The sequence below is a fragment of the Eublepharis macularius genome, chromosome 5 (genome assembly GCF_028583425.1).
Source record: "Eublepharis macularius isolate TG4126 chromosome 5, MPM_Emac_v1.0, whole genome shotgun sequence".
Classification (NCBI taxonomy): Eukaryota; Metazoa; Chordata; class Lepidosauria; order Squamata; family Eublepharidae; genus Eublepharis; species Eublepharis macularius.
Genome location: NC_072794.1, coordinates 147,746,649 through 147,770,370, shown reverse-complemented (window position 1 = coordinate 147,770,370; position 23,722 = coordinate 147,746,649). Strand labels below are relative to the sequence as shown.

General features: G+C 43.6%; 1 protein-coding gene across 1 annotated transcript in view; it reads left to right on the top strand.

Annotated features, from left to right (window-relative positions):
• Positions 1-23,722, top strand: part of B4GALT5 (beta-1,4-galactosyltransferase 5) — a 79,541-nt gene that overhangs the window by 39,188 nt on the left and 16,631 nt on the right. The window contains exons 2-4 of the mRNA XM_054981200.1: positions 12,611-12,745; positions 20,347-20,460; positions 21,421-21,545. Coding sequence (XP_054837175.1) covers positions 12,611-12,745; positions 20,347-20,460; positions 21,421-21,545 — 374 coding nt within the window. The remainder of the gene's footprint in view (positions 1-12,610; positions 12,746-20,346; positions 20,461-21,420; positions 21,546-23,722) is intronic.

The following is a 23,722-nucleotide window of genomic DNA, read 5'->3' as shown; positions in this document are numbered from 1 at the left end:
AGTGAGACACCTTGCCACTGTTCAGAGAGGCTTTCTAAAGGAACTTACATTCTCGCCATTGCATTCATATAGCAAATGAAAGTGCAATGCATGTAATGCACATTTGAGGAAAACTGCTGTTAGTAATAGATATCTTGTCATATGGGTTGAATTGAGTTACTCTATTTTGGGGTGTAAGTGTTAAGTGTAGGTCACACTAAAATTGGATTAGATCATAGATAAACCCATTAATATGTATACAAATAATTTGTATCTCTTGTAGCCATAGTTAATCTCATTACATTGGTAATAGATCATATATAATCCAAATGTGATTTGTTCGAGTTAAGAATGATAAAAAAATTGAATTTTGTTTACCTTTGGAGGTAACTGCCGCAAATCATAAGTTAGTTGCTAGAAATTTATTACAATAGGAGCTACAATTTATTGTGAAAGGTTTCAGAGAAAACTCTTCTGTACTTATTTTGATAAGTTAATAACTTAAAGCAGTTTCTTCTTTACAGGATAGCTTCATTCTTTTTTTCCTTTTATTTACTTCATTTGGTCCATGCCTTTCTCCCCATGGGGATTCAAAGAGGTGTATGTCGTTCTCTCCTCTATTTTATCCTCACAACAACCCTGTGTGAAGTAGGTTAGGCTAAGATAGAATGACTGGCCCAACAAGCTTCCATTATCAACCAGTACACTGCTCTTGCTCTCTTCTGTGCTCCTGCCATAGCCGCAAATTTGGACCGACATTAATTTTGTGCATTCTTTTGGGGGAACTTGACTAGCTAATCTGCCCACACATCCTTACAGGTTGTTTGTATAATCCTGATGGCTTAAAAGCAAGAAATCCGCATTTCTTCCAGAAACATAAAGGTAACCTTTCTTGATTAGAGGTGATTTTTACCTACATGCCTTGTCTTCCTTGTGAGTTGGCTTTGGATAATCCATAAAGCTAAGATTTGGGCTATGCATGCAACAGAGTGAGATGGTAAAATAGACTGTCCACTTTGGACTTCAGATATAAGCTTTGAATTTTTAAAAAAGTTCACAGTGGTTAATTCCTTTAAAGTGGAAAAGTAGTACAGCATCAAAGACATAAGCTACAAGGTTCTGTATGCTGATTTTCTTATGTGCAGGGACTTTTTTTAACATAAAGAAGGCTTTTTAAATGTGGTAAAGATATACTGCCTTTCTCCCTCTGAGGCAGGAGGACATCTTGGGTGTTTCCTTTCGCCCAATCAGGGAGGCAGGAAGTTGAAATTTTCTCCCTCTTCCTGTTGGTGCCTGGAACACCCTGCTCTCCAGTTCTTTCCTGCCTCCAGGGAGAGCAGTCACTCGGGCAGATTCTCTGCCTACCTTCCTTTGTCTGATCTTACCTCTTTATTCTCGATTCTTCTTAGATCACTTTCCTTCTTCCTCTCTTCTTAATCTCCCTTTTTGATCTATTGCTTCAGAGTTCCTTTTTTCTGTCATCCCCACTCTCTCCCTTCTGATCGCAACACCGGAGGTCATGGACCCCAGGGACTCAGAAGGGAGCTTTATGGATGCCGAGGAGGAAGCCCCAGCAGCGGTGATCCCGGCCGATGGAACAGCAACTCTACCCGGTGCCGTCCTGCCCCTGGGGCTGGATCGGTTTCCCGGCACCTTTCCGGCTGGCGAGCCGTGTAACCCCCCCCAAGAAGCATCGCGGATCGTCGCTGGAGCCGGGAGCCGTTTCGCACCATCGCAAGGAGGCTGAAAAAGGCGCCAAACGCAAAGCCGCAGAAAGAGCGGGAAAAGCCAGCGGAGCTCGCGTCTCTTCCCGCGCTGCTCAAAAAGACGTGCTTGCCATCCTTCCGCCGGGAGAAATGGTGGAAACAGTTTCTAGACCAGATGCCGCCATTCCAGCCACAGACGACAACACAGAAGGTGCAGGTAATGTGTCCAACGAAGTTGAACAGTTCCTGCAAGGAAGCATCCGATCCTTCTTAAGGCAGGCTGTACGGGAGGAGGTTGGGAAGGTCTGTCAACCACCCTCCAGGGCTTATAGTGACCATGCCCTTTCTCCTTCCCCACCCCCCAGTAAGCAGCGTCGGACTGCATCCTCCTGGCCTACTAAGGCGGCCCAGAAGTCGGCCCGGGTCTACCCCAGGGAGCTGGAACAGTCGTGGGGGGGGGGATTCGTCCTCAGAAAGCGAGGACGAGGCTGAAGGGGAATTCCTCTCTGAGGTAGAGGATGAGGACACCCTCATTCCAGAACAGTCCAATATACTCTTTAAATTAGAGGACTATCAATATCTGCTGTCCAAAACCTTGGCAGCATTAGAACTTCAAGAGTCTACAAAAGGGGGGGAGGAGGACCCAGACCCAGGCAAGGGATCATCCAGACCCAAGGGAAACAGAGAGTTTTTCGCTAGAGATAGCACTCCTGAAAGGGTCTTCCCCTTCCCGGAATACTTTGAAAGGCAGTTAAGGGCTGAATGGAGGGCCCCAACATCTTCTAAACAGTACCACAGTTCTGTCAAAAAGCTGTACGCCTTACCTTCTTTTACCAACGAGTTTTTGCAGATTCCCAAGGTTGATGCACCTGTGGCCGCCCTTCAATCCTCTGGCCTACTGACGGAGGATGGTCAAGGATCCGTCAGAGACAACCTGGACAAGAAAGCAGAGACTGAACTCAGAAGGGCGCACGAAGCTTCGGCAATGGCAATTAAGGCTGCCTCATCTGCTTCCATCGTCTCCCGAGCAGCAGTGGTCTGGATTCGGAAACTCACACAGCTGTTACCAGGCAACCGCAGGCGATTAATGGAGGGTGCAAACAGAATCCTCAAAGCAAGCTCCTTTACGGCGGATGCAACTTTGGACGCTCTGACTTTTTCCGCCAGAGCCATAGCCTCCACGGCGGCCGCCAGGAGACTCCTATGGCTGAGAGCCTGGCCAGCCGACTTGCACTCAAAATTCATACTTATGGCTTATCCCTTCCAAGGGGACAGGCTCTTTGGCGAGGCTCTAGAAAAGGTACTGGTGGAGACACGCGACAAGAAAAAGGCCCTTCCGAAGACGATCAAGAGGGTGGACTGACGCGTTTACAACTCTCAGTCCTTTCGTTCCCAACATGTGCTACCCAGATACCGACAGGACAACAAAAGATCTTCCTGGAACTCTCCAAAGACGAGTCACAGAAAAAACCCCTTTGGCAACAGATCCTACAAGGCACCTCAACAAAGGGGTGATCGACAGGGCTTTGAGTCCAAGGCCCAGAAGTCCTGACTCTCAAAGCATACCGGTGGGAGGGAGACTACAGCACTTCGTACGGACGTGGGAGGAGACCCAAGCGGATGCGTGGGCCATCAAAGTAGTTTCTCAAGGGTACGTCATAGAATTCAAGTCCATCCCACCGGACCGTTTCCTCAGATCTCCCCTTCGAAAAGATTCAAAGAGAAATCAGATTACCTTCAAAGCCATACAGCACCTCTTAGAGATTCAAGCAATAGAACCAGTCAGTCATCAAGAGTCAGGTTCAGGGGTCTACTCCATCTTCTTTACAGTTCCCAAAAGGAACGGAGACTGGAGGGCGATCTTGGATCTAAAGTTTGTCAACCGATTTATTTATCTGAAACACTTCAGGATGGAGATGCTTCGGTCCATTTCGGAGGCTCTTCGCAGCGGGGAATTCCTGACTTCGATAGATCTCACCGAGGCGTATCTACACATACCTATCCATCCCTCACACAGACGTTTCTTGAGATTCTGCGTCGCCGGTCATCATTTTCAATTCAGAGCCCTTCTCTTCGGCCTGGCCACGGCCCCCAGGGTATTTTCCAAGATCTTAATCAACCCCATCATGCATCTGCGAGAAGCCGGGATTCATGCACATCCGTATCTGGACGACATCCTCCTGAGAGCAAGTTCCAAGAACCAAGCAACCTGGGACACCCAGTCAACAATTTGGTGTCTTCAGTCGTACGGATTCCTGGTCAATCTGGACAAATGTTCATTGAACCCATCCCAGTCGATACTTCACCTGGGCATGATGCTAGACACCAAAAGGGGATTCATCCTGCTGCCCCAAGAAAAAGTTCTGAAAATCAAAGAGCTGGTCAAGTCGGTGATTCAGGAGCGATCGACATCCATATTGAGACTGGCCAAGCTGATGGGCACACTGGTGGCGGCCTGCGAAGCAATATATTGGGGCCGATTTCACTCCCGGGCCCTGCTCAATTTTCTCCGTCCACATCAACATTTAATCATGACCAAAACAGACCGCCTCATCAAGGTGCTGTGGAAGGTGAAGGAAAATCTCCGATGGTGGACTGTGACAGCCAACCTACGCCAAGGCAAGTCATTCCTCCATCCCCAGAGGATTCAGTTATTCACGGACGCCAGCCTGTCGGGTTGGGGAGCGGCTCTAGACGGCCGTCCGGCTCAAGGGACTTGGTCCGCGGAGGAGTCTCGACTTCCCATCAACATACTGGAAGCCAGGGCGATCCACCTGGCCCTGGCACACTTCTCAGACTCGATCCATGGCAAGCACGTCTTGATCAGGACAGACAACGTATCCGCCAAGTCGTATCTAAACAAACAGGGCGGCTCGAGGTCTTCCAGGTTACACAAAGAGACAGTGAAGATTATTTCGTGGGCATAGACACACTTAGCATCGATCCAGGCGGAACACATAAAGGGGACAGACAACATACAAGCGGATTGGCTGAGCCGACAGACCATCCAACCAGGGGAGTGGTCACTCAAACAGGAAATTTTTCACCTGGTCACGAGCAGGTTCGGCCGACCAGTGATGGACCTATTCGCGACTCACTTGAACTGTCAGACCCCACGTTTCCTGTCTCGATTTTTTCATCCCCTAGCAGAGGGGATAGACGCCTTGTCATCACCGTGGCCGGAGGGTCTTCTATACGCCTTCCCTCCACTCCCGGTCCTTCCAAAGTTGCTGCGGAAGATAGCAGACTCGTCGGTGGAAGTGATCGTGATCGCCCCATGGTGGCCCAGGAGACCTTGGTTTTCGTCCCTTCAATCGCTAGCTGTTCTTCCTCCCTTCCGATTGCCAGTCACTCCAGACTTGCTTCACCAGGGTCCGATTCTACACCCCGACCCGGACTGGATGCGTCTGACCGCCTGGAAATTGAGAGGATCTCTCTCTCCAAGCTAGGATATTCAACACAGGTAGTTAAGACTATGCTCTCTTCTAGAAAGAAATCTACAGCGAGGATTTATAATACCTCATGGAAAGCCTTTGTTCGCTGGGCCAGAAGAAAAAAAGGTCGATCATCTACATCCACACCTGAATGATATTCTGAACTTCCTACAAGATGGGCTGGATGCAGGGTTGAAACCAGCCACGTTACGCAGACAAGTAGCGGCCTTGTCTTCAGTACTCTTCTTTCCTGATGGACTTAGTATCTCTAAACATCCACATATTCGACGTTTTTTGCGAGGGGCTACCCTCTTGAGTCCCCCAACAGTGCACCGCTTCCCCACGTGGAGACTACACGTAGTTCTATCGGCGCTGACTAGGAAACCCTTTGAGCTCTTGAGAGAGGTCCCCTTGAAATGGCTAAAGATAAAGACTATTTTCCTAGTAGCCATTACATCAGCGAGACGGGTTTCCAAACTAGGGGCCCTCTCTGTCAAACCGGGACTTTGTGACTTTCATATGGACAAAGTAGTCCTGCGTACAGATCCTACCTTCCTTCCGAAGGCTGTCTCCTCATTTCACAGATCACAGGAGCTCAACTTGCCATCCTTCTGTCCCAAGCCAGCACACCCCAGGGAGAAGGAGTGGCACACATTGGATGTACGCAGAGCCCTCAAAATCTACCTGGTCAGAACCAAACCTTTTAGGAGGTCGGATTCTTTATTTGTCAACACGTGCCCGCCAAACGTGGGCAAGAAAATGTCAAACGCTACGATAGGTAGGAACATTCGTCTGTGCATTGCAGAAGCATACCAAGCTTGCGGCAGAGGCTTACCTCAGGGCATCACCGCTCACTCCGTTAGAAGTGCAGCGACCAACGCAGCTCTCCACAACAACGCCTCCGTGGAAGAAATCTGCAGAGCCGCAACTTGGTCGAACATCTCTACCTTTGTTAGGCATTACAAATTGAACCTTTATGATTCCGCTGACACTGCCTTCGGAAGAAGAGTTTTACAACACGTAATGCAAGACGAGGACCTTGTCTCACCCGTTAAAGAGTAACTGCTTTGGGAGCACCCAAGATGTCCTCCTGCCTCAGAGGGAGAACGGACCTTTGGACACTTACCGTGAAGGGTCCTTCTCCTCTGGGGACAGGAGGACATCTTGCCCTCCCTAGGTCTCTCGTCCTTGCTGATCTGTTCACCTTTTTTCTTCCCTGATTTTGCTTCGTTCCCACTGATGTCATTGTTCAATGTTATCTTGTGGTTGTGTATGTTATTCATACCTGTTCGTTTTTCTTCTAAGCTCTTAATGTTTGTGTTCCCTCTCAGTAGGGTCCTCCAGTGCTAGTTTGTTGAGGCTTTTAACTTTTTCTACTGCTGTTTGGAGTCACCCGAACTGGAGAGCAGGGTGTTCCAGGCACCAACAGGAAGAGGAAGAAAATTTCAACTTCCTGCCTCCCTGATTGGGCGAAAGGAAACACCCAAGATGTCCTCCTGTCCCCAGAGGAGAAGGACCCTTCACGGTAAGTGTCCAAAGGTCCGTTTTAAAACATAGTAAACCCAACATGGCTTACGGCAATAGATATAGGCAATTCTAAAATGTCAGTGTAAAAAGTGGCTGCCTGAAAAGAGAAAACAGGTTACTTTTAAATATAAATGTAAAACTCTCTTAAATAGAGCTGTTTTGCACAGCCAAATAAAAGTAGAAAGGGATGGCACCGCCTAAGATTCCAATAGCAGCTTTCTGCATAGCTCAGGAGGTATCATAGAGAAATCTTGGAACCTGGAAGGCACAATCCTTGTCCTCCTGTAGGGAAGAACTGAAGGGTGGAGCTGGCATTCAGCTCCCATAGGGGGAGGCAGTCCTTCAGCAGTTTGGATCTCAAGCTGTGTGAGGCTTAAACCAGTTAAGACCAGCACCAGAAACAGGCAACCAATACATCCCTCCAGAACTGTGGAGTGAAGTTGGCAGCATCAGGTTTTAGGATGGTATATGGATGTTCGGGTTTGCCCCACCACTGCTAGCCTCCTACCTCTGGATCAGCCCAGGCAGGCCTCTTTGGTTTGGACTGCTGATGGGGGGAACTTAGATATGGGTAATGATGCTGCTTCCCTTTTAGGCTTCCTCATGCAAAAACTGCGTGAGTTTTCTTTTTTTAAAAAAAATTCAGATCTCATCACTATATCGATACAAGCATATGTAAAAAATAAAAGGCGGAGTGCTCTGATATCACCAGTGATGACAACAGCTCCCTCACTTGAAAATCCTGGTTATTTAAGTCACATGAGGAAGAAAATAAACTGTCTCCACAACTGTAAAAATATAAAAGGAAGACAGACATGCAGAACTGTACCCAAACCGATTTCAGTGCTTGTGGATTGGCTCTGTTAAGAAAATCAGAAATAAGTTGATTGTGTGAGAAATCTCCCAGTCAACTCCTTATCAACTCATTCTACAACCTCAGAATTCTGCCATCTTATTCTGTAGATGAGTGGGAGAGCCTGTGTCTAAATTATCTGAACTGAGTTCCGATAGAGACTCTCTCCAACTATTCTTGAGGGTTGGGTGACCTTTGAAGCTGTGTCATGAAGGGATGCTGCGGGGAGAGATGGAATGGGTAGTTTTAACAGATTCCAGTACAAGAAATCAAATGCAAATGAACCTTTCATCTTAAAAACGTCTTTATTTTTGCCACATTTTCTTGAGTAGAATGACGACAAAATATTTTGATATAATAGATTAGCCCAGGAATTCATTCAAAAGTGGCCTAGGACTCATCAACATTGATAGAAAAGTCAAGATAGTCAACTTAAATATTACTGTTTTCAAGTTGTATTACTGGTATAAATTACCATTACAGTATTGTAGATTTGTCATATGTGTACCTTTTTGAGATTGCCTACTTTGCTTAAGGCTTACTGTTTCTACAGATGTTTGCTATATATAAATACCTAATCAGCACTTTCTAGCTAAGCAGAATTTTATGATCCCCAATTTTTCTCCTTTAGCCCAATCAGTCTTAATTTGGCAGCTGTGAGAAAAAAATGATATTTACTCAGTGCTTCTATGCTGTAATTTTTAGCTGTGGTGAGGCTATAAATAATATGGTGTAGGGCCATTTTGATTAGTGTGTAATTAGGTAGAAGTCCTATTGTGATAGAGGCACCATGGTAAGGAGTAAACTTACTATTTAAAAAACTCAGACTTCAAAGACTGTAATCTGCTTAAGTGGAATGCTTCTCCTCTTTCATCCCCACTAAGTAGTGTGTTTAATAGGGTTGTATTTGTATAATATTTATTGTATCTGTGCTTATGCATTGCTTGTTACCAAGGAGTCCCTAGTTTTGGTTTATATATTAACACTTTTGTTGTAATGGTGAGGCCAATGTTCATGTGTTAGAAGTAATTAATCCCTCTTGATCTGGATAGCTGTAACATACCATCCTGCAAGGCTCTATTGGATTTGAACTGTAAATGTAACTTCATTAAGTTTTGAACCCACCCAGTCACCAAGGTTTGCAGGAGTATCAGGCTTATAACTGACAAAATATTTGTACTGGCCTGACCTCCAGAAGGAAGCCCCAGTGTTCTTGTGTTACTTCTAAATGATATCTGAACACCATCAAGAACATTTTATGAGGAAGCCTTGAATGTTTTGAGGCATCTCTCCAGAAATTTAAATTGGCTATTCTTATCTGTGATACATACTCTTTAATGAAGGTTTCAGTTGTGTGTAATTGGGAGAACGGCTTGACATTCTAGTAGCATGTGATTTCTGTCATGTGGACTTTGTGGGGTGTGTGGTCTGGCAACTCTCTTTCATCCATGCAGTCTCCACTGCCTAGTATTATTAATTAAGCCCACAAACTAAATAGCACTGCATTTCAGCATTATACAGATACCTATGGATCCTGGGTGTAGTGGGAGAAGCTGGCTATTTCCGGTCTCCTAGCTTAAAGCATGCTGTTACAAGCAATTATTATGCCAAGAAGAATTTTTGTCAAGCCTGATTTGCACTTGCGGTAAGAAAGCTGTGGAGCTGTACTACCACTTGATTGATTTTTCATTTTAAAAACTAGAAAATTAGGTAATGGAGAGGATTCTAGCATAGGATTTGCACTAATATATCTTCTAAATGGAGGAACGTTCCGTTTGTGAGCAATTGCGGCCTGGGCCTGGGCCTTAGCACTGGGCCTTAGCACTTCATGCTTACCATTTTAGAGGGAGCCATACCTCATGCATAGAGTAGCTGGCAAGAATTTTTCCAGTAGTCTGGGAAAATTTGTATATCTGGCACGTCACAGCAGTCAGAAACATTTCTGACCCATATTCCCCAAATCTAATTGCACTGTATTAAATAAGTTTTTCATGGCTGTAGCTTTCCTTCACTTTCTAAACCACTTTAGCAACTTCTCTCATCTTCCCTGATGTGTGCAGATTTTTCAGCGCAGTGGTTTGGATCCTGTGTCTGGAATGGATTCATGAAATGGATCTCTCCTGCTTCTCCTATCTCCTGCAGCTTCTTGTGCCCAACAAGCTGCTTTTAAGGATTGTGGAGCCATTAAAAAGATTAGGATACAGCACAAGGGCCTATAGTTCAAAGCTAAATTAGTCAAAATAATAACAACAACAACAACATTCAAAATTGTCTGCTCATAAATGTTCCCTTCTGTGAATGGAATAGGAGCTCATACAAGAATGGTGTGCAGTTTCTGCAGATTCCCACTTCTTCCTGTACCCACATTGTCCTGCTATATTCCTATGACCCTTGAGTGCAGTTTGGTGTACATCCAGGAGGCTGGAAGCAGAAAAGATTTGTTCCTTGCAATCATTCCATTCATAGGATCCAACCCACTGTTACTATGTAAGAGAGCCATTAAATAAAAATGTCTTGACTTGAGTTTTTAAACCAACTTCCATTGAAATAGTACATTTGTGTCATTGTACAGACCTGTTCTGTCACTGTACATACTTAAGTTTGTGATGTACAAAAATAAGTGTCCGACTCAGTTTCTTAAAAAGTAAGCATCCAAGCACCACAGGGCACAAGAAAGTATGGAATTAGCAGAACTTACTGGCAATGTTTCCCAGTGTCAAAGTGGAAATGCTCATCATTCAGTATTTGGTGGAGACTTCTTGAACATAAGCTAAATTGGTGTTTTTGTTACATGCCATTTAGGAGCTGTTATAGCAAGGGGCAAAAGGGAGCTGTGAGTTTGTGTTGTAGTTGCTGCAGTGTGTGTTTAAAATTGCAATATTTTAGGTGCCTAAACTGTTCAAGGGAGGGGGAACTGACTATCTTTTGTATGTACTTTAGAAGAGAACTCTGTAAAGGAATGTAAGGGTTATAGCCTCAAGTAACCTATCTACTGTTTGTTCTATCCAAGTGAGTGTATACGTAGAGGAGTACAGCACTTCCTGGTACCAGCATGTACTAGGCAATCTCTGTTGCCCAGGATACCAGGCTCTTACCAACATGTTGCTTTGCAGGATAGTTAAGTTCTTGCTGCTGTATTCTTTCTTCCTCCTTACATATCTTCAGAGCATTCTGCTCTTAAATAGTTCAGACTAATGGTGAACATTTCCATTGCTCTTTAACAGTATTTTTTACTTTAAAAAAAAGCATTTGCAGTGTTCTGAGCTTGGCCTTTGTGGGTTTTTCCTGTGTTTAGTAATTCCATTAAGTTACTTCGCCACAGTATTTCTAAGCACCTGAAAACATAATATGTGATATTTTCTTCTCAAAACCTGTAAACCAGCATTTTATTTGGGAGATTCTACATAGTATGTTGCAACTGTCAAAGTGAAACTAAGTGTTAGAGGAAACTGAGGTCTACTGTTCAGATATACTTAAGGTATAGTAGCATGCAGCTCCATCTCTAACACTGGCCACGTATTTGAATAAAATGAACACATTTGTAGTTTCAAAATGTACCACAAAGTGCCATTAATAGTGATTTCATGTTATTTTAGTACTTTATGAAAGTGTTGTACATACAAATCTTCTACTTTCACGGGGTGGGGGGAATGTATTTTCCCAAGGCTTCAGAATTTCTGGAATCTTTACTTTTCTAGTATATATCAATGTAATAGCTAAGTTCTGTCATATATCATAAGCTTCCTCTCCTACCTGGCTCAAGTTGACCACTTCTGCATACCCAACAAACCACACTTTGACAGGATGCCCAAATCTGGTGGAATGACAAACAGAGGTTTTTTTTCTTTCCTGCAAACCAGGATTCAGAACAAACTATCTTGCTGCATCTGAATATTTATTTAGGCATTCTGCTTTTGTCCTGAACAAGGACTCAAAACACAGCACTATTCTTCTTCCTTATTATCCTCACAACAACCAGGTTAAAGTGTAGGTTAAGCTGTGACTAACCCTTAGTAAATTTCCAGGGCGGAGTGAGGATTTGAAGGGTCCCCTAGATTCTAGTCCAATCACTACACCATGCTAGCTTCCAGAGTACAAGTGATGTGCTGTTGTTGTACTTGATATTTTCTTTTCCCTACTTAACATACCCTGACTTGGATAGCCAGGCAAGCCAGATGTCATCAGATTTTGGAAGCTAAGCAGGAGTCAGCCTTTGTTAGTAATTGGATGGGAGGCCTCCAGAGACTATCTTGGTTACAGAGCCAGGCAGTGGCAAACTACCTCTGTTAGTCTTGCCTTGAAAACCACAGCAACTGTTGCCACAAGTCAGCTATGACTTGACAGCACTTTCTACCACTATTAATATCATTTGTTGGCAGAAAAATAGAGCATGATAAAGTGTTGTTGTTTGAAGGGAACAGCAACACTGGTTTCATTCTTATAAGTTTGTGCTGCCTTCTTGTCTTTCAAGACTTGTATCATGGTATATGAAGCCATGATGCCTTCTCCCCTATGGAGGCTTCATTAATTTGCAGGTGGCTTGATCTTCTCAGTTTAAGCCGCCTTTAAAGGACAGAGTTATGTGCACATATTTTTGCATTGTGCAAGATGGCTGGAAGAAGCCAAATCATATAACTTGAGCTGAGTTGTAAAGACCTGCATGCGTTCTTCTTTTAGCCTTGGGCACAACTGTGTAGGTGAAGTTGCACTAAAACATCACCCCTGCTGACTAGTAGAAGCCTGTTGGAGGCTCTCTTTGCCCTCATGTTCAGTCTCAACTGCTCAGCTGTATGGCCTAAAAATTAAAGAGTTTTTAAATGCTGACTTCAATCCCGAATGTGGATTATGCATGCTCACAATAAAGTTGACTGGTGGAGTAGTTGGCAGATGCTGAAGAATAAGTTCTGTTTTTAAGTTCCATTTGTTCTTTATTTAATTTGCTTCTCAGTCACTGTACTTTGATTAGGACTTTAGGCAACAGGTTGGTTCGGGGGAGATTTGGGCATCTTTTGGGGAGCCCTTGTAAAGAAGCACTTCTTAAAAGACTTTAAGAATTATTTTTTTTCTGAAGAAAAATAGTGACTTACCTAATATTTTCTGGTTTCTTGCAGTGAACACCTACCTCTTCATGATGCAAGCCCAAGGCATCATGATTCGTGAAAACATGAGAACGATAGGAGCGCAGGTTTATGAGCAGGTGGTCCGCAGTGCCTATGCCAAGAGGAACATCAGTGGGAATGATTCAGGTATGAATCTTTATAAACCTTTATAAGTCTTTCAACGTGAGGGAAATAAGTCATGTGGAAATGACATCTCAAATGTGTGTATGCATGGTGAGGGAAATAAAAGATTTTCCTTTTGAAATGGCTGTATCCCCAGAAGCACTGGAGTACTGCAGGATAGTGAATACATGATGTATTGCATCATCTGGAGCAGGTATTTGTAAAGATACTGAAGTACTGCTTTCCTTTGAAGATGCAATTCAAAACCAGAAAACTGGAATTCCACCTCCACACTACTGTGTGTGTTGTAACCTGGCAAGGCTTTATACTGATGTGATGTGTCAACCCATCATTTCAATATGAAGCAGCGAGCCTGTGTATAATTAAATGAAAATTCCTTGGAGGAAACTGCTTATATTACTGAGAAAAGGCACAGCAGTCTTTCAGAAATATCCTATTAAGATCTAGTAACTTTAATCTTTACCAGGTAGCAATTATTTTAAGTCGTACTTAAACAATACACACTGAATGTTAGTCACACAACCTTGAGATCCACATGTGTGAAGAAATCTATTGAAATACATTGCAGTTATACCAGAGGCTTGCTATGCTGTGCTTTTCCCCCTTACTGATATCACAGTTGATCTCTCATGTCTACATAGGCTAGCCAAATACTGATGGTGATGTAAATGTACACAGTTCCTTGGGTAATAATGAAGTATGCAGTGAGAGGGAAGGAATAAAGGATGCATTGGCCTGTGTTCCACCATGCTTAGCAGGGGAACTGGTTTCTACTGTTCCTTTCCACTGCAGACCCCACCTTTTGCCCTTTATACTGTTTCAGAAGGTCTGCAAACCCAGCACAAAACTGGGCAGCAGGAGGTGGGGGAGCGGTCAGGAGGCTGCTGCAGAAGGGGGAAGTGAGCAAGTCCTGCTACACAGAGTGCACAAATGGTTTTATACACACCATTACATCACTAGTCACCCCAAAAGAAGTGGAAAAAAGTAGTGATAATCACTTTGTGGGCTAGAACATGTGAAAGGATGGCATAAAATTCTTGGCTTTTAGAGGGGATTCCATGTTTTTAGAGCTCCTGCTGAGGATGCGAAACCTGGTTTTGTTGTTCCTCAGGTATGGGAAAGAATAAATAGGAATCATGACCATTCCCATATGCTGGATAATCCCTAATCAAATTATTTGAGGAGCATTACACTTCATTTGGCAAGTATGGGTATCAGCTCTTGAGGAGATGGGGTGGAGATCCATACATTTTGGCTCCAAGGGAAAAATGAAGTCCTTTCTGGGATGTTGTGATGAGCTTTAGAGATGCTCCTGTTAAATTGGCATCCTTGTGTGATTGCAGCAGTAAGCTCTCACAAAGCTCCAGATTCCACTTGTAGATCAAAGCACAACTGATTGTAGTCTGTTAAAACGAACTGCATCTCAATTTAAGAGCAATGCATATAGTTCCTTAATTCCTATGGAGACCTTTAAGCCTTGGTTTGCCTCATACCATACTCTCAAATATATCAATTTTAACGATTCCTAGAAGACTGAGCCAGGTGTGGGAAAGGCGGTTGTGTGTTTTGTCAGCCTTTTGTATGCAGTAGAAAATACAATAAACTTGTGTGGTTGTAAGTTGTCTATTTAATGTAAAGTGTGCATTAAGTTCTTCTCATTGATAGTTATCAGCACTTGCTCCAATATTCAGTTAATCCTCCCAAGGAAAAAACCCCAACTAAACTAACTTGCAATTGGGTTATGGTTAGGAATTGAATGGGTTAGGAATGGAAACCTGATAGCTCTCTCAGTCATGGCATTAGCTACTAAGAAAAAAATCAGTCCTCAAAAATAACTTTCTTCAGCAATGCAGGACAAAGAAGCGTAAAATTTGGAATTGGGGTCAAAAATACCCCTCATTGAAAACATCAAACCTCACAGAAATGTAAATAGAGTAAAATTGACCTCCATCACTTTTAAAGCACAAGACACAGTTTATTTTAAAGAAAGCAATTAATTTTTAACTATTATAATACTGAAACTGCCACCATGTGCGAGTTGCCTGCTGCTGCCACCACATGGACGGCTCACACATGGTGGCAGTGGTGGGCAAGTCACACATGGTGTCATCTGTGGGCAAGCCTTGGATGTGGCTGAATAGTGGATCACTGTGTTACCCTTGAGGAAATTTTCTTGCAAAATGAGTTAAACTCACTGGCATCTCGTCGGGCAGGGGACATACATGCCCCTTCTTTAGGATGATCCTACCTGTAGAAATGAATACAAACCGATTATTACAAATTAAATACCAAACAACGACTATACTTACCTGTTGGATTTCCACTGCCTGCGTCTCTTGCTGTGAAATGTTCATCCCTGTGCATCTACAAAGGAGTAAAAGAGACTGATTACCACCATTTTAATATATGTTGCTACTACAGCTAGTGGACATACGGCGAATAACTGTTAGAATTGTTATATTGTTATTAAGTGGATTAGATTTTTTATTCATTGTTCATAGCTATTTATTGTATGGGAATAGAGGGATGGTTATTTATTATCAGCACTTGTCACTTTAATAGTTATGCTGCTGCACTTTTCTACACAGCTTTCATAAAAGTTTACATATTGATAATGTGTTAATCTTTTTTGGGTTGATTCAGTATATACCTCCGGTTGTGGGGTTCACCCTTAGTGTTTGGCAGCATGCTTACCCAGGGGTGCCTCTTTTGTCTCATTGTCTTGCAGGGGGCCAGAATGACCCCATTTTCCAAAACTGCAATACAGTTCAATTGGAGCATTTCAATGTGGTTATGAACATAAGGGAAGCTTTGAGAGAGCACAAACCCAGGGCTTTTACCTGCTTTTACTATATATACAACAATTCAGGTTGCAAACAGTGGTTTCCTTCGGGGGTTGTGTCAACCCCCAGTTCCAAAACTCATGTAAGACACCGGATCCAAAATGGTGATATTTTTGCACAACAAATATCTATTGTTTAAAAATTCTCTCCATAATTTATGTTTTAACTATTTGCTCCACCTTCCCATAAAATTGAGATAATACATGTTGGTCCATCTATTTATACATGGAAACAGTACTAAAATCATTTTTCAATATTTGTTGGGGGTTACTAGAACGTCTAAATACAATTATGCCACGTACTTTCACTTTCAAGCCAAGTCTATTGGGAGCCAGAATGACCCCTTTCACGAGTTAGATGAACCTCAGACTTAAAAAAGAAAGGCAGTGGGGAGGGAGGAGAGGGACTTCAGGGTATTGCAGCTCATTGAGGAGAAATCATAACAGGAATTGGGTGTCTGTAGAAAATTTTAAATGGGCAAACCAATCTTTTCAATTACTTCCATGGGCAAAATAACCCCCGTTTCTCATAGAGTAATAGAATTACAGGAAATTGTGAGGGAATTAAGGCTAGAGATGAGTTTTTGCTCATGACAACCCATATGTCATATATAATCTTGAGCAATAGCTACAGGATGCAGATTAAAACATAAGCCTTCTGGGCCAAGGCTGTGTACCATCAAGGGGAATTTCCTGTCTACCTGGGAAAACCTCTACCAGAGAGGTGACTTTGCAGCTCGAGGGAAGAAAGACTGACCAGGTTACAGCAGTGTCCCTTGCTTCAGTTTAGTTTGGGCAGAACTCTCTGTTTTGACACGATTTTCTGGTTTGATGTTGGTCCCTTGATTCACTTTCATTCTGAGGGGATTCCATCCATTCCCTTGCTTCAGTTTGGTTCTGTTGGGCTTCCCCTTGCATTTGGGGGTATGCCTTTGGCCACTGGCAACCTTGCCCTGTGTGTTTCTGCCTGAGACCCTGCTTGGAAATGTTTCCCCATAGGAAACAAGGGAGAGTGGCTGGGAGCACCTTCTTCAGGGGCCCATAGAACGACACCCCGGGGTCCAGTCTTCTTGAAATTTTGGGGAAGGGGGTCTTTAGAGGATAGTCAGGAGTGATTCCCTGCAAATTTGGTGGAATTTGATTGAAAAATCGACCCCCCCCCCCCTTGATAATTTTCTCCATAGGTCAGAGATAAAACATTGTCTACTTTTTTGGCTAACTGGAAACCCCTTATTGATTTTCTGCGTGAAACAAGGAAAAATGATTTGATGATTTGTGGTTTTGATTTTTAAGAAGATCTGGGAAAAAATAAATAGAAGGGGGGCAGTAGTAGAAAAAGAAATTTTGGAGAAATTAACATTTAAAGTATGATGTTTGCTAAAATAAGATAAGTATTGTAGAGAAAATGGAAAATGAAACATATTATTGTTTTCTTTCTAATTTCTGTCTCCCCTTCCCCCCCTTTTTTGTATACTTCTTTCACTCTTTCTTTTATTTCTTTGCCCTTTCTATTGGGCTTTTAATTCTATTAATAAAATTTTAAAAGTTCTTTAAAAAAGATAATTTTAATAGGGAATAATAGCCAGATAAATCTAGGATTCTCTGATCCATTTTAACCAAAATAAAGAATCTTTCCAAAATTTCAGGAATCTTGAATTTTTTGGGATCCCTGAAACCTGGATCCAGATTTCCCAATTGGGTGTGTGTGTGTGTGCACACCCTTAGACTGAGATCTTGTTATAACACCAACAACATTCAATTTATATACTGCTCTTCAGGACAACTTAACACCCACTCAGAGCAGTTTACAAAATATGTTGTTATTATCCCCACAACAAACACCCTGTGAGGTGGGTGGGGCTGAGAGAGCTCCTAGAAGCTGTGACTAACCCAAGGTCACCCAGCTGGCTTCAAGTGGAGGAGTGGGGAATCAAACCTGGTTCTCCAGATTAGAGTCCCACACTCTTAACCACTACACCAAACTGGCTCTTTTTATATTGTTACTTTATTTTTATTGTAATCCATCTTGAGCAAGACTCTGAAGAGGCGGCATATAAATAGCCTAAATAAACTAAAAGAAACCCTTGAGGAGAGAAAGTTGCAAAATAACACAGACGTGTTAACAGTGGAGGGTTGAGGGAGGACAAAGAGGTAGGAACAGGTGCAAGTAAGGATGAGGCAATAGTGACAGCGACATTCCCTGTCAGCTGGGCATCTTAGGGTGGATGAAGAGTGGGAAGGTCTCCATGCATTTTTCCTAAAGCCTCCTGCCCCCTCCAGCCTGGTTCTTGTATGTGGGGAGGGTAAAGAGGAAAGCCATTCCACATCCTCCCACTCTCATCAGCAGTTGCATACCAGTGGTGACAGCAAGAGGCTTTAAGCAGAAAGTATGACAGGCTCTCTACCTGCTCTGAAGATTGGCTAATTAGTGGTCTGGCCAATGGAAGAGTTGGGAAGAATGAGCCAATTGAGGAGGGGTGGGGGAGAATTTCCTGTGCGATTTTCCAAGTGCAATTTTCCTGTGTCATAAACAAACTGCTTATTTACTTACATGTTCATAGATGCAGAGGAGTTAGCCGTGTTAGTCTGTGGTAGCAAAATCAAAAAGAGTCCAGTAGCACCTTTAAGACTAACCAATTTTATTGTAGCATAAGCTTTCGAGAATCAAGTTCTCTTCATCTGACGAATAGAACTTGATTCTCGAAAGCTTATGCTACAATAAAATTGGTTAGTCTTAAAGGTGCTACTGGACTCTTTTTGATTTTACTTACATGTGTTAGTCATAGCTTTAATAAAACTACAAGCAACTTTGAAGAGGTTACAAATAGGTTTTGTGGAAAGAACAGTTAGAAAAAACAGTCATTTAATTATAAAACCCTGACATCTGAAACATGTCTGGCTCTTATGTTTTAGGGGTGGCACCTGCAGCCCAAGAAAGTATCAGTGCCTGTGTTGAACCCTAAAGGTATCAAGGCAGTTGTTATACAGAAATTGTCCCTTTTCAGTGCTGGCAACCATTGACTCACAGCTAGTTCTCAGCTTGGTCTCATTTTTTCAGTATTGTCACTGCCCCACGCCAAGGCAGAGATGGTCCACAAGAACATTTGAGTTTCTCTGAAGCCAAGTAATGTAGGTCTGCCTGACTCAAGCTTCCATATGAAAGTAAAGAGGGAAAGCCTGTACTGGCCTTTCAGATTGTTTGCTCTTTTTTCATATTATGCCAGATAGCTTGATTCAGTAAAGGAAGCCACAGCCTCCAGTCTGCAATGTAAGTAAGGCTGTCAGTGATATGGAGATCCTAAGAAACGTCCTACAAAGTCAGAAGCGACTTGACAGCACGTAACACACACAGCATTCATCTTCTGCTCTTTGGAAACTACTTTTTGTTCTGGTTTTCCTAATGCTGTTTTTAGGTTATTTTAGGGAGACTTTATGAAATAACTTGGCATCCAGTAGAACTACTAAGCAACAGAGGCAGTTGTCACAGAGTTCTTCGCTGCTAGAACGTATCATTCACTTGGCATTTTGGGATGAACTAGTCTCTCACTTAAGTGAACCACTCCCCCTTCATGCTTTTCTCCCTATGGAGAGAAAAGAAATAGGCCAAAACTTTTATAAATGGTGTGCTGGAACACAGGTTAAGATAATCCTTCTGCATTCCCATCCATAACATCCCTTCTGCTGCCACTGTTCATCTCTAACACTTTGCAGTTTTTGAAGAGCTTCAGAATTCTTAGCACACAGGTCTCCTGAACACCCCTGTCTTTGCTTTGAAACTGGAGTTTCCATAACGACAGTTCAGGTCTTCTCTTGCCTTTCCTTAAGCTTTCTGAGTCCTTCCTGAACCTTCCTGTTCACCCCACAGGGTTGTGGTAAAGGATAAAAAATAATCCTGTTATGTGCTCCTTGGGAGAAAGGACAGGATATAAAAACAAAAGAGAGTGAATTCTCATCATAAAGATCAACATGGTGTCCTATTGAGATACGTCTGCAGTAGTGGTATCTGGTTTCTCAGTTTTAAAAAGATGCCTTGTTCTTGCATCTGAAATAGTAGCTGTTGTAGCAAGATAGTGAAGTTGGGGGACTGAAATTCTCTCTCGACCCCAAGGTGTGAGACTTTTAATCTAGAAGACATAAAGAAGATGCTTTCAGTGCAAAGGCTTAGAACAAAATGGAGAAAATAGCTTGAACTACTTGTCTGATTTTAATAGGAATTTGTTTATGTAAATATTGGAATGACAATAACTAGTAGGCATAATAAACTTGCTCATCCAGGCCCTAATGGAGTGCCCTGGGCTGTCTTCTGTTTGCAATTCCACATTGGCCTTCCTCGTATTTGTGTATGAATAAGCTGCTGCAATTACTGCTGAACTCAATTAATGGCATGGGTTGGAGCAACTGAGGATCAAATTTAAATGTTGGATAAGAATAATAATGCTTTTCTGTCTTCAAATTCGGTATAGATTTAACAAGCTAGCTGGGGGCTTGTAAATTCCACATTGCAAGTGCAAGAAAATATCATTGCAAAAATCTTAGTATTCTCTGTATCAGCTATGACAGCATTACCTAATGACTTTCTAGAGTTTTTCTCCTTTCATTCAGATAGTTTGAGGCTTAATTTGGAATTAAATGATATGCAAATTCTTGTGGCCGGTGGCTGTTCTTTATTGCTCTGTAGATAGATGTGAAGAAGTGTGCTAAATGCAACAGGGCACTGCAAAATGTGTACTCTAAACTGCATGCATTATTTCTCCCAATCTAGATTATGCTGTTGATTTGAACCACAATGAAACCTTTCTGCAGACTACAACTTTTCTTCCTGAAGATTTTACCTATTTTCCAAACCATACCTGCCCTGAAAGACTCCCTTCTATGAGTGAGTACTGTAACTTTCTTTTCCATAGTGATTGCTTTCCCATCATTCCATGAGTAGGAGTGAGGTATCTTCTATCTTGGTGGTTCATTTGAAGTCATCATAGTTGATAAAGTTTTACAAATTTGCTATTGGTAGGTGGGAATTCATCAACACATGGATGTGTCGCTATTTTTTTAAAGTTAATCCAATTTGGTAACATGCCACTAAATTCAAATGCAGGCCTTCATTAGTTGTGTCTTAGTCATGTATATGGATTTCTAGATATCAGGATAACTTTCAAGACCATGAAATTAAAGTTATTGGAATGGTCCAAGAATAAGTCCCGTTGATCTCAGCAACTGTGTTAATCATATGTTTGCTTCCACTTTAATTCAATTAATTATTATTTGCTTTAGCTGACCTCATGCCTTAAACATGAGATAATTTAATAGAGAGTGCTTAAAATCCCTAAGGGGACTCTCTCTCCATCTTCCTGCATGAGGGATGGTATGCTCAGAAACTACTGCTTATGCCTCGAACCTGGCAATTGGACCACCATCCCTTGATGGCTTCCAAGTTTTTTGAACCAATTTCTATACTTGGTTACATTTGTGGGACAAATGTACATGAGGTGTGGCTATCTTTGCTACTTGCCATAGACTTTGAAGCTCCCCAGCTCCAAGACAAGTAGCAGTAGAGGATCATCTTCTCATGTCTTATTTGCAAGGCTGTGGTGTCACATGTAAACCTGTAGCAGATGTAAATTCTCTGCATTTGTGTTCTGGCTTAGAAAGCAGGGCTGAGTTCATGGATAGTAGAAGAAAGGCTAGAAATCTTTCACGGACAAAGTAGCTTATGGGCATGTAAAAATTGAAATGGTTGCAAAATAATAAGGGTGAATGAGTGCAAGAATTCCAAAAATATATGTTTTCGGTCAGACTGGGCTTGTTTTTCACGTTCTAATGTCTGATTGCTATGCAGAGGGCCCTACTGATGTAAATATGAGTGAAATCAGCATGGAGGAGATCCACCAGTTCTTCTCTCAAGATCCCGCTATCAAAATAGGAGGCCACTGGAAGCCTAAAGACTGCCTGCCTCGTTGGAAGGTAAGATGAAGAATGGGAATGCTGAAACTGGAGCTTTTCTAAATAATACCCTATGCAGCGAAACAATTTGGACCTCCTTTTTGCAGTTTGTCAAAAAGCTATTGGCTTTCAGCTTATCCAAAGGTTTGTGGATAACACGTGGCCCATAATTCCTCTCATAGTCTGCATAATAGTCTTGGTGTCACAGCTACCATAATCTCCATGAGCTTCACCCTTTTTAAGCCTAATACTTCCCCTCAAGTGCCCCGATTAAGTGACCCAACATGTAAATTAAAGTGGCATTTGGAGCTTCATGACACCAGTGGTGGAAGCAACTATTAGCCTGCGCGCGCGTGCGCGTGCACACACAGAGTCTTCAGAACAAGCACCTGCTGCATTCTGAAAGGTTAGTAGCAATATGGTAGACTAGAAACAAAGCCCATTGTGGGGGGAAAATACAACGGGCTCTAGAAAGGGTAGGGCAAGCAGGCCAGGCATTGCCGCCTCCCAGGACCACAATGGGGGGGCGGGTGCCATGGCTGGCACTTACGACCAGCAGCCTGTTCCGGCCCCGTTGGGGACAGATTGGGCCACCACAGGCAGGGAGCGCTAGAAAGGGTAGGGCAGGCGGGCCAGGCATTGCCCCCTCCGTAGTACGGCAATGGGGGGGGGGGGTGCCATGGCAGGCTTCTGCACCTGGCAGAGGCCTGTTCCAGCCCTGTTGGCACCGGATCGGGCCACTGCAGTTGGGGAGTGCTGCCAGGTAGGCAGGAGTATGAAAGCCACATCTACCCAGCTGGCAGGACCATGGTAGGTAGACCGGGCCTCCATAGGTCCAGAGGCAAGGTCTACTGAACCAGCCAAGGATGGGGAGGTAGACCTGGTCTCTGAGGGGAAAGGAGGCCAGGTCTACCAGCCCGGCAAAGGGAGCTGGAGCAGTAGGAGTGATGACCCTCATGCGCCTGCCAGCTGCCCCAGTTCAGCCTAATCAGGCTGCTGGCAGGTAGGTAGAGCTGCCAGAGGTGGGGAGGGGGGAGGGGAGAAGGCAGGCAGAAGTCTGGCAGGAGTAGAGGGGCAGATGGGGGGCGCAGCGCGGGCAGGTGAGGGAGGGGAGAATGCAGGGAAGGTGAGACAAGCAGAAGTCTGGCAGGAGTATGGGGCAGGCATGGGGCACGCAGTGGGGGAGGGGAGAATGCAGGAAAGTGAGACAGGCAGGCAGGAGTCTGGCAGGAGTAGAGGGGCAGGTGCGGGGCGCGCACAGTGGGGGCGGGTGGGGGAAGGGAGAATGCAGGGAAGGTGAGACAGGCAGGCAGGAGCCAGGCAGAAGGAAGCTGGCACATGCAGGGCGTGCGGCTGGGGCAGGGGTGGGCGAGGGGAGCAGACAGCATGGCACGCTTTGCTTGCCAGGTGCCCGGTTCGGCCCCGTTCGGCTAGAGGCACAGGGAGGGAGGGGAGCAGGCAGTGGGACGTGCTCCTGCTCCGGCCTCGTCTGCAAGCTCTGTTGCCAAGACTTGCTTGTCATCCCTGCTAGGGGTGCGCGCGAGCACGCCTGCGCTGTGGAATCCATGTGAGTCATTGACAACATGCTTTCTCAATTATGTTATAGGATTGTGCCTAAGAGTTACTGGCCCAAACCCAACCAATGAGCAGAGTGAGGATTTGAGCCTGAGTCTCTCGGATCATAATCTGACATTCTAACACTTTGCTGCTGGTAAAATCTGCTTGCACTTCAGTTTTCCGAGTTCCCAGTCTGGCACTATGGGCACACACAGCTCCTCCTTAGGCTGTGGCTTGCGTAGCCGGACTTGGTCTATGTCAAGCTGTGGCAACCTGCTTGGGGTGAAGCATCTTGCTAGCGTACCAAAAGATCAAATACTGTCTGGATATATTCTGAGTATTCTGAAAACCCTATCTTAATAGACTTCCAACCTTTCATGTCCTAATAGAACCTTGAATAGCAGCACAACCAAAGAGTTTAAAAAAAGTCTGTGAAACTTTTCTTCGTTTTCCAAGACAAAATATTTGTGTCACAAAATTACCCATTTTGATGGATTTTATTCTTGGAGATACTATTCATATATTCTTTGTACAGTCAGTTATTGCAGTAGTGCCTTGGCTTCAGAATTGCCAAGAGGGTAAAAACCATTGGTATAATGTGCAGTAGAAGGCACCAGTTAATAATGACCAAAGTTTTTTGA